Raw genomic sequence first — 15,369 nt, forward strand, 5'->3', positions numbered from 1 at the left:
TTTGATTACATATTGATAATATCCTCAATGTAATTACTAATTTAAAAGGGACACACTGGCTCGGTGGCTAAGATACTGAACTTGTCGATCAGCAAGGTCGGCAGTTCCGTGGTTCGAATCCCTAGCACCGCATAATGGAGTGAGCCCCTGTTGCTTGTCCCAGCTTGTGCTAACCTAGCAGTTTGAAAGCCCATAAAAATGTAAGTAGAAAACTTTGCTGGGAAGGTAACAGTGCTCCGTGAACCTTCGGCATTTAGTCATGCTAGCCACATGACCACGGGGACGTCTTCGGACAGCGCTGGCTCTTCGGCTTTGAAACGGAGATGAGCACCGCTCCCTAGAGTCGGGAACAACTATCACATATGTGCAAGGGAAACCTTTAAATTTATCTTTAATTACTAGTTTAATTATACTTCAATGTCCATTTTCAATTCCAGGAATCTGATTGAACCACTTCAAAAAGGGTTATCACCTAATTCCCTGGAAAACAAAAAGAAAGATTTTTGATGGGAAATATCCAATGAGCTTTCCTATTTATGATGTATTTATAATGTTCAGTTGGTAATTCTTCCTCTATAATTATCCATTTAACCATAATAACTTCTGAGTGCCTCATGGCCCTCAAGCAGGTTGAACAGAAATGAAATACAACAAAATAAAAAGGTAATGAGAAAATGCAACACAATATTCCAAACTGGATTCTGAACTCTGAACTCAATATTCCAAACTGGGTTCTGAACTCTGATCATTGTGACTTATGCTGGGACTTGGCCCATCTGAATTAATGAAAGACAGATCTGGGAGACATGAATTGGCTTAAAGAAAAGCTGCTTCATTCAGAATGGTGGTATTTGAAGCATTAATTATAGTGCTTTTACCCCGAATGGTGTGCATGATTTCCAATGCTAAATGCAGCATAAGTGAACCTCTCCCTTTTCTTCACCAGCAATATGAACCTGGGGACTTCGTTGTCATAGGCATTTTGTCTAAGATCTACATATTCTATACAGAGATGGACTTCAGTGAAACACCTTCTAGTAATCTCTTTGATGAAATCCTGTAATTTTATTTGAAACACAGATACACATATTCATATGGAATCTTGTCTGAGATGGTTTCCTCATAGGCAGTGAATAACATTCAGAAATCAGAAAAAATTATATATACAAATTTATATTTGTTGAGCTGTGACTTCCCATCACCCTAACATTTTGTGGGTCCAACAGATATTTTCAAAGAAGGGAACACATCTGTGTCCCTTTCATAAATCTAGATAATGAATTATATTTTATTCAATATATACTAATGTTTAGAATTTTTTACTGTAATGATGATCAGGATAAAATTGAAAACTAAACAGATAAAAATAAAGAATCTGGCTAAATTGTGATTTCATGTTAATATGCAAAAAAAAATAATGAACAAAGTATTTTAAGAAACCACTGTGCTGGTATGTGCTTCAACACCATGTATTTCAAATATTATGTGCTCCAAAGTTATTTTCCAGTTGAAAATAGCATTACAAAAGAATTTATGCAGGGGGAGGGGGACAGAAATCATTAGTTTAACCATTACATATCAAATGTTTACAGTGCTGAGCTTGTAAAAATTGGTGAGAAACGTCCAGCTGAAAGTGACAATATTTCCCCACATTCATGGACATGAATACCAATTCTTTAAAAATCTGTTACACTTGAACTCTGCTAATTGTCATTTCTTGAACTATGTGTATGATTTTCCTTTCAGAGTGATGACACCAATGTATCAGCAATTCTTAGCTTTGCAATTTGCAGTCAAGGAGATCAATGAAAACTCTCACATTTTACCCAATCACACCCTGGGCTTCCATATCTATAACAGCTATTTTAATCCCACGTGGACCTATCGTGCCTTGTTAGAACTGTTCTCCAGCCAGGATAGATTCATCCCAAACTACAGGTGTGACATGCAGAAAAGACCAATAGCTGTCATTGGAGGACCAACATCTGCAGTTGGAGACCACCTGGACACCATCCTATCCCTCTACAAGATGCCACAGGTACAATGCCATCAGAGAAAAAATGAAGTTTTTGAAGTCATTCATTTTTTCCTTCCTGTAATGTTCGTTTGTCATGGGGTGAGAGAGTCAGGGAATAAATGAGTCCATTGTATCTTGCAAAGGCTTAAACTATTTAGTTTGCTTGATTTAATTAGTTATATATTATTAATAGACTTACTTAGGCCCAGTTTATTCTTTTTATTGTAAATTGTTTACCTGTTTGATATCATTCTTTTTGGGTTAGAGATGCTTAGACTTCTCATAGACTATCTTACCTGATATTCCTTGTTTTATATCTCCACTTATTTCAAGGGTTATTATATAAACAAACTGTGAAATAAAATAACAGAGTTGGAAGGGACCTTGGAGGTCTTCTAGGCCAACCCCCTGCCTAGGCAGGAAACCCTACACCACTTCAGACAAATGGATATCCAACATCTTCTTAAAAACTTACAGTGTTGGGGCATTCACAAGTTGTTCCACTGATTGATTGTTCTAACTGTCAGGAAATTTCTCCTCAGTTCTAAATTGCTTCTCTCCTTGATTAGTTTCCACCCATTGCTTCTTGTTGTACCCTCAGGTGCTTTGGATAATAGTTTGACTCCCTCTTCTTTGTGGCAGCCCCAGAGATATTGGAACACTGCTATCATGTTTCCCCTAGTCCTTCTTTTCATTAAACTAGACATACCCAGTTCCTCCAACCATTCTTCATATGTTTTAGTCTCCAGATCCCCAATCATCTTTGTTGCTCTTCTCTGCTCTCTTTCTAGAGTCTCCACATATTTTTTTACATTGTTGCGATCAAAACTGAATGCAGTATTCCAAGTATGGCCTTATCAGGGCATTATAAAGTGGTATTAACACTTCACGTGATCTTGACTCTTTTCCTCTGTTTATGCAGCCTAGAACTGTGTTGGCTTTTTTGGCAGCTGCCAAAAATCATAGCATCAACATTATTGTTATCTTAAATTTTAAAGTAATCCTTTCTCTTACATGCTCTTTATAAAAAGAAAGAAATGAAAGAAAAATGTGAAATAAAATGAGAAGAAAAATGCAGTTTGTAAATTGAATTGTGGAGAAAAAAACCCAGTTAAAATTCATAGGGTATAAAAATAAATATACTAGACCCAAACAATCTGCAAACGAATCGACCACTGAACCTGTTGCGTGCACTTTATTATCTCTGAAAGTAATTGTTTTCAACATGTATCATATTCAAAACTAGAGATTGCACTCTAAGTTCTGCTTTATTAATAAGATGCACATATAGTTGTTTCATGAAATGCAGGATGATCTGATGGAAACATTACCACTGAATCAATTTCATTAGAGCAGACTTTCTTAGGCAGGGACTGACAAAACGTCACAATATGTAATTAAATTCTACATATCTTCTGCTCATGTATTTCCATGGAAAACTAGACATTTCATAATTTCTCAGTTACTTCCCTTAACACTTTCACTGTCATATGCAAAGTATGGCTACAATGGAAGCTTTAAATCACCATTTTAATTTCTAATCCCTGGCTTTTGTTTTGCCTAACCTTGAAGATGATTTTCCCTCTATCTTGCTTTTCCATCTCTTTCTTCAGTTCATCTATGGCTCAACTCCGGAGATAAATAAAAAGGTGCAGGTTGTTTTACATCAACAGATGTTCCCAAATGTGCACCATGAATACAATGGAATTCTTCAATTGATGCTCCACTTCAAGTGGACGTGGATTGGGATGCTATATTCAAATAATGAGAATGGTGAAAGGTTTGTGCAAGACGTTGTACCCCTGTTTTCCGTGAGTGGCATCTGTTTTGCTTTCACTGAAACTTTGCCAGTAATTACTTATTCCAATAATATTTTCTCTTCTGTGGAAGCTGGGATTGAAACTTTCAAAGTTATTATGAGAAGCTCTGCTAATGTAGTGTTAATCCATGGCGAAGCTGAAGATATGATTATTTTGAGGATAATCCCCACCATATCCCAAGTGGAAGATGTACCATTATTGGAAAAAGTTAAAGTGTGGGTGCTGACAGCTCAGATGCATTTCACATCACTTCCCTTCCAAAGGAATGACGACATAGACTTCCTCCACGGTGCTCTCTCCTTTGCAATTCACTCAGGGGAGGTTTTGGGATTCCAGGAATTTCTTCAGATGAGAAAGCCTAACATGAAAAAGGAAGATGCCATTATCAAGCTCTTCTGGGAAAATGCATTTGAATGTTCCTTCACCAACTCCATGAATGGGGAGGAAGATTCAGGCATCTGCACTGGTGAAGAAAAACTGGGAAATCTTCCTTCAACTGTATTTGAGATGGGCATGACTAGCCACAGCTACAGTGTCTACAATGCAGTCTTTGCAGTGGCACATGCTCTGCATGACATCCAGGAATCCATATTCAGATACCGAGCAGGAGATCGTGAAGCCAAACTAAACCTTCTGAAACAACATCTATGGAAGGTAAAGCATTACTTCTAAGTAATTCTAAGTCACTTCTAAGCAAGGATACTGTAAATTGCAGAGCACTGATCATATCGAAGAGCCGAGGTGGCGCAGTGGTTAGAGTGCAGTACTGCAGCCACTTCAGCTGACTGTTAGCTGCAGTTTGGCGGTTCAAATCTCACCGGCTCAAGGTTGACTCAGCCTTCCATCCTTCCGAGGTGGGTAAAATGAGGACCCAGACTGTGGGGGCAATATGCTAACTCTGTAAACCGCTTAGAGAGGGCTGAAAGCCCTATGAAGTGGTATATAAGTCTAACTGCTATTGCTATTGCTATTTGCAGGTAATCTACTAGATCCTAGATTGTGGAGAATGCTATTCTTCAAGACTTTTTACAGCCTAAATTTATCTAGTCATCCTTTTATTTTTTATGGTCATTTTATTTATTTTGTCAAACATGAATTAGATAACAGATATAAGTATAGACATGATTATGAATACATGAAATGAATACAAATATTAGGACAGGGACGGTAGGCATTCTGGTGCGCTTATACACACCCCTTAAAGACCGCTTAGGAATGGGGTGAGTGGAGTTTGGGGAAGAAACCATACAATCAGGTAGTGCATTCCAGGCATTGACCACTCTATTACTGAAGTTGTATTTTGTGCAGTCAAGTTTGGAGCGGTTTACCATACGTTTGTATCTATTGTGAGCTCGTGTGTCGTTGTGGTTCAAACTGAAGTATTCATTGACAGGTGGACATTGTAGCAGCTTTTAGGTACTATACCTAGTTCGGATTGAAGATGGTGACATTCTAAATTGTCTAAGCCCAAAACTCTCTACATATCTCTAAAATTATGTTTTTAGTGTGAGTGAGCTATGTGATATGTTTCTGATTATTTATTTCATTCCACTTTATATTGCAAGCACGCTGCAGTTTTGCAAAATGTATCCTAGTTCCAATTATTAAAATATTACAGTTCCAAGCACTTACCAAATTCATTTTTTTAAGGAAATCAATTTAAAGAAAAGAAAAAAGATGAATACTACTAACTGCTAGAATAAAATTGAAATTTGTCTTTAGCTTATCTCAAATAGTTAAGCAAGATCTTGTAGTTTATTGGATAAATTGGAAAAACAAGTATTATATATTTGTTGCAAAATTCAAAAACAACTTTATTGATGAATTTGATTGATTATGTGCTATCAAGTAATTGTCAATGTTTACCCACAATGTAGACAGGTTTTCTCCAGGATGAATTATCCTGAATCTTACCTTTCAGGTCTTTTATTAGTGCACCCATTGCAACTATAACTGAGTGCAACTACTTTTCTACTGGTTTTCATCTTCATTTGTTTATTTTCACCTTTCCCAGTATTCACATCTTCTTTAGGAAGTGAGATCTTTACATAATATATAATAATTTCTACGTTACAAATATTCTCCTTACTCAAATGTGCTTGAAACAATTATACATCAATCATTTAAACCTAGTGCCTGACCACTTAAATATGAGTCAGCATTATGTGGCTGTCAAAGTTCCGACCTCCTAATTAAATCATGAGTCTCAAGCCAAGCTTCAAAAGAAATGTAGTTATTTATTAGGAGCTTCATGTTGGCACGATCCAAGTGAAGTCAATTATGACCTCACTTAATTCATGCTTTGGCTCTGACCCTGTTTCCCCCTCCCTCCAAGATGTGTCATCAGTCACATTCCCCAATGAAGCAATTTTGCGGATTATAGAAGTCACTCCCTCCGGTCACCGTGGATCCCCTTGAAGATGACCTTGATGTTGCCACTGGAATGTGCTTCATTTTGACTGAAATGGAAGTTTTTCGATGCAGCTGTGAAGCTCAGTTTTCCCATCCTGCTGCCTATGGCAACTTGAGAGCAGGTCAAGAATGTTTCACGAGTTGACAGTGGCAGCACCAAAAAAGCTAATGCAATCCTTGATTGCATAAACAGAAGCATAACAATAAAATAAGTATTAGTACCATTTATAAAGCCTTAGTAAGACCACACCTGTTATATTGGATCCAGTTTTGGTCAACACATTACAAAAAGAATGTCAAGACTTTGGAAAAAGTCAGAAAAGAGCAGCTAAGATGAATAAAGGACTGGGGACTAAAGCATATAAGGAATGGTTGCAGGAATTGGGTATGGCTAGTCTAGAGAAAAGAAGGACTCAGGATCACATGATAACAGTGTTCTAGTATTTGAGGGGCTGCCACAAAGAAGAGGGGGTCACCTTTTTTTCCCCAAAGCACCAGAAGGCAAGACAAGAAACAACGGAAGGAAATTAACCAAGGAGAGAAGCAACCTACAATTAAGGAGAAACTTCCTAACAGTGAGAACAATTGACTAGTGGAAGACCTTGCCCTCTGAAGTTGTGAGTGCTTCACCACTGGAGGTTTTTACTGGACAGCCACTTGTCTTAAATGGTACAGGGTGTCCTGCTTGAGAAGGGGGTAGGATTAGAAGACCTCCAAGGTCCCTTACAGCTCTACTCTGATTCTGATTCAAATCATTTTAGGATTTTAGGATTTTAGGATTTTATTTATGATTTATAGGCCGCCCTTTTCCCTGAGGGGACTCAGGGCGGCTTACAATACATGGGAAGGGGGGTGCAAAACAAAAACACAAGACAGTGCATAAATAAAAATAAAACAATAAAACACAACTTTCATTCAACATTTGGGTGGGGCGAATTAGAATCTTATCCCCAGGCCTGACAGGATAGCCAGATCCTAAGGGCTGTGCGGAAGGTCTGGACGGTGGTGAGGGTGCGAATCTCCACGGGGAGGTCGTTCCAAAGGGTCGGAGCTGCCACTGAGAAGGCTCTCCTCCACGTAGTCGCCAGTCGGCACTGACTGGTGGATGGAACTCGGAGGAGGCCTAATCTGTGCGATCTAATCGGTCGAAGGGCCGATTTATTTTTCTCTTGAAATAAATTAGAATCAGGGATTTTTTATTCTCAGTTTTTATCTGTTTGTTTTTCATAGATTTGGTACTTTTATTTAATTGTGCTGCTTTGTAGGTTTTATTCTAAAGCCTATGCACTAAAACTACAAGCATAATCATTCAGTATTACCTTACTTTTAGACCCCTTGTTAGGGGTATCTCTGTTGGGAGACAGAAAGTAGTGCAGCGGAATGTACAGCTAGAGAGAAAAAATGTTGCTAGTAGAAACACACGAATAGAGTTTCAGACACTGCTAGTAAAAACAAGTAGCTTTACTACTGATAATTGCTTCACAAGCAGTGATAGTAGATAGTAGATATTAGTCCAAACACAATTCAAAGAACAAACAATAGCTTACAGTCGCAGTTCACATTCCAGTCATCAAGTCATCAAGCATAGGACAAGCAGAGAGAGAGAGTGAGTTCTCTTGACTCCTTCTTATAGTAAAGTTAATTACACCTGATAAGTACATCCACTCATTTAAAGCAACAATGACCTAGTGTTGTTGTTATTGTTGTTGTTGTTGTTTGTGTGTGTGTGTGTGTGTGTGTGTATCCTACTCAACACTAGGCGTATACTCCCAACACCCCTTAAAACTCTTAAAGGAGGGGTGTCAAACACAAGACTCATGGGCTATATCTGGATCCAGCCAATGGGGCCATTCTTGAAAATGAAACAGGCTGGCCCATGTTGCTTCAGCCTGGTCTATCTGCATCACTTGGGTCTGAACTACCCAATGTCAAGAGGAAACATCAGGCCTGTGTGGCTTCAGCCTGGTCAACCCAGTGTAAAGAGAAAAAATTGGGACGGCGTAGCTTCAGCCCGTTCTACCCAATGCCAAGAGGAAACATGCCAGCAGTTATAGGAGTGGTGTCAAGCTGGCCATGGCCACCTGGTTGGCTATACCCACCCGCGTCAGCCATGCTGAGTGAGTAGCATCAAGATGACCACACCCACCCAGTTGGCCACGCCTGCCCATCCCCCCAAGGTCACCACAGTCTCAACACGGCCCTCAATGAAATTGAGTTTGACACCTGTTTTAAAGGGTTTGTTCTCTGCATTCTGCAAAGAGCAAGGAACATTATTCTTTATGTACTCACATTTCTACTGTGCTCTCTTTGTTTTCTTCTTCTTTCTTACATTTAGCTCAACCAATTTGTAAGGAAGGTATCTTTCAATAACAGTGCAGGGGAAAAGGTTTCCTTCCATCAGAATGGAGAGTTAGAGGTTGGGTTTGATCTTATGAACTGGATCATATTTCCAAATCAGTCTTTTCTGAGAGTCAGAATTGGAGGGATCAATGGCATGGATTATCAAAAGATAACGTTTTCTTCTCCTGAAGAATCTATTGTGTGGCCTGGGAGATTTAACCAGGTAAGGTGAAATTTTAGATTGCTTTCCATAATTATTCCACTGCTGAAAGCCCTATGAAGCAGTATATAAGTCTAACTATTGCTATTGTTAGAAATATTTACAGATGCAACATCCCACCTTTCATTTATGTTCAGAAATAAAACCCTCCATGGCTTTTTCTATTTCCATATACCAGAGATGGGTTCCTAGCAGTTTGGACCGGCTTGGCCAAATAGGTAGTAACTTGGCAGCCTGGGTCGCTGGAAGCAGCAGTGACCCAGGCCTGCCACACCCCTGAACCTGCCCTCCTACAGGTTCGCCATCTTGATTTTTGGTTCTGTGCATACGCAGAACAATTTTCATTGCAGAAATGTATTTTTTTCCTTTTTTAACATTTTGTGCATGCACAGATTAAGGGGACTTAGCTTTAAGACACAAATCCCTGATTGGATTATGTAAATGAGAGAGGAAAGTTAGACATGAATCTGATCTTGTTTTTGATGTTCTGGTTTCTCTTTCTGGTTTCTCACAAAGTGTCACAAATAAATCAATATGCAAATAGATAATGAAGGCACAATCTTGTCAATTTAAAGCATTCTCTCCTTTCATAATGGATAGGTCCAGCCACTTTCTCTGTGTAATAACAAGTGCCACTCGGGATACAGTAAGAAAAGGATAGAATCAAAGCTATTTTGCTGCTATGATTGTCTTCAATGTCCTGATGGGAAGATTGCTAACAAGGAAGGTAAGAGATATGCAAAAAGCTGACAAACCTTGGCAGCAATCCAGCCTGCCAAGTTAGTTAGGTTCTCTTTAGTCAATGTGTTGATTTTTGCAAGAGGGGCGTGTCACAAGCAGTCTTTTTTATAGTCTCGGGGGGAGCCTAATGACCACCAGCTGAGTGCAATTACCTCCTGTAATTGCATAATTGTTCCTGACTTTGAGTATCTCTTCGATGGCGTGCATCCAGGAACAACTCACTGCTGGCTTCTGGATCACTCTCCCTTGTCTCCTCCCCACTGGTCCAAGGCTCAGGCACCACCTGGTGGCCAACCAGTCTCTCTGCACCCTGCTCGGAGTTGGAACCCTATCCAGGGTCCTCCACATCCTCCAGGGCCAACTCATAGGGCCCCTCGCTGTCAGAGTCTGGTGGCAGCTCCAACGGCTCCTGCTGGGCCACAACACATATGTATAGTTGAAATAGGGATTGGGTGTCAATAGAACTTAAAATCCCAGAGAAAAAGGCCAGAAAAAAAGATGGCAATGAATCATGCTTCATGCATGCTGTGATGTTGACTGATTCTACTTACCAAAGAAAATAGGTAAGTATGTAGTGTTGCAATTCTACCAGACATGTGAAGAAGAAAAAAGGGCATTGGAAGAATAGCTGAAATACAGTGAAGAAGATACATTGAAGTCAGTATGCGAGCTTTACTTAGAACAGCTTACATCCTCCAACAATACCTTTAACTCCATCAAAATTAACATCCGCCTATCCCATGTTCTTGTGAAGGACTCAATAGGTGGATGAAAATGCCAAATTCAGTCAAAACATCTGACTGACTGTGCAATGAACCATAATATAAATAACATTTCCCTATTCCAGATCCATGGGAAATACTCTATAGATGGACAATGATGTCAAATCTAATCAAAACATGTGGCTAACTATGTAATCCACAATAACAATTTCAACTGCAAATTAAAACAAAAGCAGAGATCACATTGGACTTCTTTCTATCCTTATTATCAGGGATGACCTTGGCTTTCTAGAAAGAATTCTGTTATGGCTACATATCATCTAACTCCATAATACCCCCCCTTACTTTACCACAATAAAAAACGCATAGTAGAATAATAGAAAGTGTGGCAGGTCAAAGATCCAAAAGATAAGATGGCTGCAGACCTGACACTTATATTATTTGATCTTCTAAACTCCTAAAAAGTAAAATGACTCTTAATGTTGTGATTTTTACCTTGTGAGTTAAGACCCATTACTGAATTCTGGACTTTATCCAGATGACTTTTGGAGTTCATTTACTGTCTAGTTTACCTGCATTTGATAGCATCATCAGAAAGGGTCTGTAGGCATATGTTCTCAAGGTATCATGAATAATTACAAAATAAGAATTCAAATTCCAATTACAAATACCACCAGTTCATAAACCTACCCATCATGACTTCTTTTTAATATACCAAAAGCAAATATAATAATGTTGATTGGTTCTAACGAAAAATTTCCAGTCATTCTCAAATTTCATTTATTTGAAATGCAATATATGTCCTGCCTTATTAGCATGTATGGCTGTGAACGTTGGACCATAAGAAAGGCTGAGCATCAAAGAGTTGAGGCCTTTGAACTATGATGCTGTAGAAGACTCCTGCAAGTCCCTTGGACTGCAAGATGATCAAACCGGTCAGTCCTAGAGAAGATCACCCCTGACTGCTCTTTTGAAGGCCAGATCCTGAAGATGGAACTCTAGTACTTTGGCCACCTAATGAGAAGGAAGAACTCACTGGAGAAGAGCCTAATTCTGGGAAAGATTGAGGGCAAAAGAAGAAAGGGATGGAAGAGAATGAGGTGGCTGGATGGAGTCACCAAAGCAATAGGTGTGAGCTTAAATGGACTCCAAAGGTGGTAGAGGACAGGAAGGCCTGGAGAAACGTTGTCCATGAAGTCGTGATGGATCAGATATGACTTCTCAACTAACAATGTTAGCTATTACTGATGTTAGATACATGTGCAAATTATAGAAATTTGTTTGGTTTTCAGATTCAAAGTCAACAAGTATTATTTGACTCTTAGTTTCTTATTTAATTAGTGAATGGGATTTCAGAACTATCCTGCTTCTAAAATATTTTTTTTTCTTTTTTCTAGACATGGATGACTGTTTTCATTGTTCAGAAGATCAGTACCCAAACAATAGCCAAGATTTGTGTCTCCCAAAAGCGTTAACCTTCCTGATGTATGAAGAAATGTTGGGCAGCATTTTAGCCAGCTCTGCTATTTTCTGTTCTTTCATTACAGCTGTAGTCTTCTGGATTTTTATTAAACATCAGGATACTCCTCTAGTTAAAGCCAATAACCGTAACTTGACCTATGTTCTCTTGGTGGCTCTCTTGTTATCTTTTCTTTGTGCTTTGTTATTTATTGGCCAACCATCCAAGGTGACATGTGTCCTTCGTCAAACTGCTTTTGGAGTTGTCTTCTCAGTGGTCATCTCTTGTGTTTTAGCCAAAACTGTCATTGTGGTTCTGGCTTTTATGGCCACCAAGCCTGGGACCAAGATCACCAAGTGGGTAGGGAAAAAACTTGCCATGTATGTAGCATTTAGTTGCTCCTTCGTTCAAGGAATTATATGCACAGTGTGGCTGATAACATCTCCTCCATTTCCTGATGCAAACATGACTTCAATTGTGGAAGAAATAGTCCTGGAATGCAGTGAAGGATCCAACTACATGTTCTACTGTGTCTTGGGCTATATGGGCTTTCTTGCCTTTATTAGCTTCATAGTGGCTTTCCTAGCAAGAAAATTGCCTGATGCTTTCAATGAAGCCAAGTTTATCACCTTCAGCATGTTAGTCTTCTGCAGTGTCTGGTTGTCCTTTGTTCCAACATACCTGAGCACAAAAGGGAAATATATGGTTGCTGTGGAGATTTTCTCTATCATATCCTCCAGTATTGGAATATTGATTTGCATCTTTTTTCCCAAATGTTTTATTATTGTATGGAGACCTGATCTAAACAAGAAAGAAAGACTAAGCACCAAAAATCGTTAGAAGAATATAAATCTGGATGGCTCTTAATTCTGTTGAATTAGTCAATAGTGTTTTAGCTATGTATTGAGGTGTGTGTGTGTGTGTGTGTGTGTGTGTGTGTGTGTCAGAGTTTGTTACATAAAAATCAAACCCAGAAAGCACACACAGATAACTGATTCAGTTGGATTCATTAACTTCTTTATTTACATATTAACACATGAAGATGTGTTACAATACCAATATAGGTTTTCTCCAACATAGTAGTAGTTACAAGCAATAACAGGCAGCAGCGGAGAGGAGTTTTCAGTTCACAGTTCAAAGCAGACAGAGATCAGTCTTGTTTCAGTTTCAATTCTCAGCACAGACTCAGACCTGTTTAAGCTCCCATTGGCTGACTTAGTTGCTATGCCTATTCATTGGCTGACCTTATTACCATGTCTCTCCCAGTCATGAACATTCTAACAGTGTGTGTGTGGTTATACTTGTATCTATGCATATAATACATATCCCTTTTCATACTATGAATGGAACGTGTCCTCAATCTCAGGTCCTCTATTACAGGTGTGTGAATTTGAGGGTTCTGCATAATACCTTCCTAGACTGCATTCTTCTGATGTTCACACAGGAAGTTCTGATGATGTTTCTGAGATATTTTGAAGCCACTCTCTCAGTGTAGGAGTCACAACACTGAGCTTATCGATCAGTTCAGTGGTTCGAATCCCTAGTACAGGTCTCTTGCATGAGCAGGGGGTTGAACTAGATGACCTCCAAGGTCCCTTCCAACTCTATTACTGTTTACAGTACTTGTTAACTTTGCCTTTTATTTTCTATCTCCCTTTCATTCATCCTTGAGCTTCTCATTCTCCTTTTTCCTGATGTTGCTGTGAGTTGGTGTCATGAATAGAATAGAATAGAATTATTTATTGGCCAAGTATGATTGGACACACAAAGAATTTGTCTTTGGTGCATGTGCTCTCAGTGTACATAAAACAAAAGATACATTCCTTGTGAATCATAAGGTACAATACCTAATGATAGTCATCGGGTACAAATAAGCAATCAGGAAACAATCAATATCAATATAAATCGTAAGGATACAAGCAACAAACTTACAGTTATGCAGTCATAAGTGGGAGATCTCCCACTTATGGGAGTGATAGGAATGATGAGAGGACTAATAGTTATGCAGCTACATCTACCACCACTGCTGTCTTCTGGTCCCTGGCCTGCTGATTAGGCAGTATTTGCCTGACCATTTGGATCTGGAGGGTCTCACAGAATCTTAGCCGTGTTATTCTCCACAACATTGTATGGAACATCCCCCCATCCCCCGCCCAAAAAAATCTGGATTTGTGGTTTCTGTATGATAGACTTCTCCTTCTATGTATCTGGTGCTTAGTGCTTGTCCTTGTATTGCTATTATCAGTTCCTCAGGACTGTCATTGGTTGGAGATCTCTCTCTCTCTCTCTCACACACACACACACACACACACACACACACACACACACACACCGAAAGAGAGGGGGAGAGGGAGAGAGAGAGAGATTTAATGTAATATCATTCTTGTTGCATTGTTGTTTTTGTACACTGCTTTGGCCTGTGATTGATATAAGCTTTTTAAAATGTCTGGGGCACTGCACCAAAAGCTTTCACAATTGCAGGGTTTATTTGTTTGTTTGCTTTCCTGAACATCCATCCATCCATCCATCCGTCCGTCCGTCCGTCCGTCCGTCCGTCCGTCCGTCCGTCCGTCCATCTGTTTTATTTATAGGTTACCAGATTTCTATATAACTTTTGACTATTGTTATTACCCTATGGCGATGATGGCTAACCTTTTCGGCACCGAGTACCCAAAGCATGTTCGCACACCCCTAATGCAATGCACATGTGACCCACTCATGTCGTGCCTCCATACATGTGTGCACTACCCCCTGCATGCCCCCTGCCCCTCTGTGTATGTGCACACGACCCCTGCCCATGTGAGCATGACACTCACATGTGCACCCCACCCCCTGCACAGGCACTCATCTCTCCTGCTTGTGCCCCAATCCTTGCACATGTGCAGCAGAGACCTGAAAACTAGCTGGCTGGCAGGAGGCGTGCACACATGTGTGTGGCTGATCTGATCTAGGGCAGCGGCTTGTGTGCCTGCAGATAGGGCTCTGTGGCATGTGTGCTATAGTCTTGCCATCACCGCCCTATAACATTGTTACATAGCCAGGAGACTATGTATAGTAATGCATACTAGTCGTTTGGCTGCCAATTTATTAGCTCTGTTATGGTAAATACTTGTGTGCTTCCCAAGGTGCACTACAGGAGGGTGAGCTAGGTTCACACCAGAATTAAAGATGAGCAGCTCTTCCTGAAGAGTCATCCTAATGTCCCCCTCCTTTCACCAGAGGCACCTTGCAAATGAAAATCACAAGCAGGAAGATTCAGTTCCCATGGAGCCAAGGTGGCACAGTGGTTAAATGCAGCACTGCAGGCTACTTCAGCTGACTGCAGTTCTGCAGTTCGGCTGTTCAAATCTCACCGGCTCAGGGTTGACTCAGCCTTCTATCCTTCCGAGGTGGGTGAAAAGAGGACCCAGACTGTGGGGGCAATATGCTGACTCTATAAACTACTTAGAGAGGGCTGAAAGCCCTATGAAGTGGTATATAAGTCTAACTGCTATTGCTATATTCAGAATTGGCAGGAAACTGACCACCTGCACAAAGCATCAGTTCATCCCCCCCCCCCACTAAGCGCTACCTATTTATCTACTTGCATATAACATTTCATTCAAACTGCTAAATGGGCCGAAGCTGAGGCAAGTGAT

At 39.9% G+C, this 15,369-nt stretch overlaps 1 protein-coding gene across 1 annotated transcript; it reads left to right on the plus strand.

Annotated features, from left to right (window-relative positions):
• The first annotated feature begins 883 nt into the window (after positions 1–883).
• Positions 884–12,571, plus strand: LOC116521794 (vomeronasal type-2 receptor 26-like). The gene is made up of 6 exons (XM_032236448.1): positions 884–1,059; positions 1,747–2,038; positions 3,631–4,491; positions 8,585–8,812; positions 9,410–9,536; positions 11,670–12,571. The coding sequence occupies exons 1-6, from the start codon at positions 884–886 to the stop codon at positions 12,569–12,571; spliced, it is 2,586 nt and encodes an 861-aa protein (XP_032092339.1).
• The last annotated feature ends 2,798 nt before the right edge of the window (positions 12,572–15,369 follow it).

The sequence above is a fragment of the Thamnophis elegans genome, chromosome Z, assembly GCF_009769535.1.
Source record: "Thamnophis elegans isolate rThaEle1 chromosome Z, rThaEle1.pri, whole genome shotgun sequence".
In the NCBI taxonomy this organism is placed as follows: domain Eukaryota; kingdom Metazoa; phylum Chordata; class Lepidosauria; order Squamata; family Colubridae; genus Thamnophis; species Thamnophis elegans.

What these genes read in the sequence shown, in the direction of transcription:
- LOC116521794 (XM_032236448.1), top strand. Translation starts at nt 884, where the DNA reads ATGGTGTGCATGATTTCCAATGCTAAATGCAGCATAAGTGAACCTCTC. An exon ending in AATCTCTTTGATGAAATCCT is followed by an intron (nt 1,060 to 1,746) that starts GTAATTTTATTT and finishes TTTTCCTTTCAG; the next exon opens with AGTGATGACACCAATGTATC. An exon ending in GGCCTGGGAGATTTAACCAG is followed by an intron (nt 8,813 to 9,409) that starts GTAAGGTGAAAT and finishes CATAATGGATAG; the next exon opens with GTCCAGCCACTTTCTCTGTG.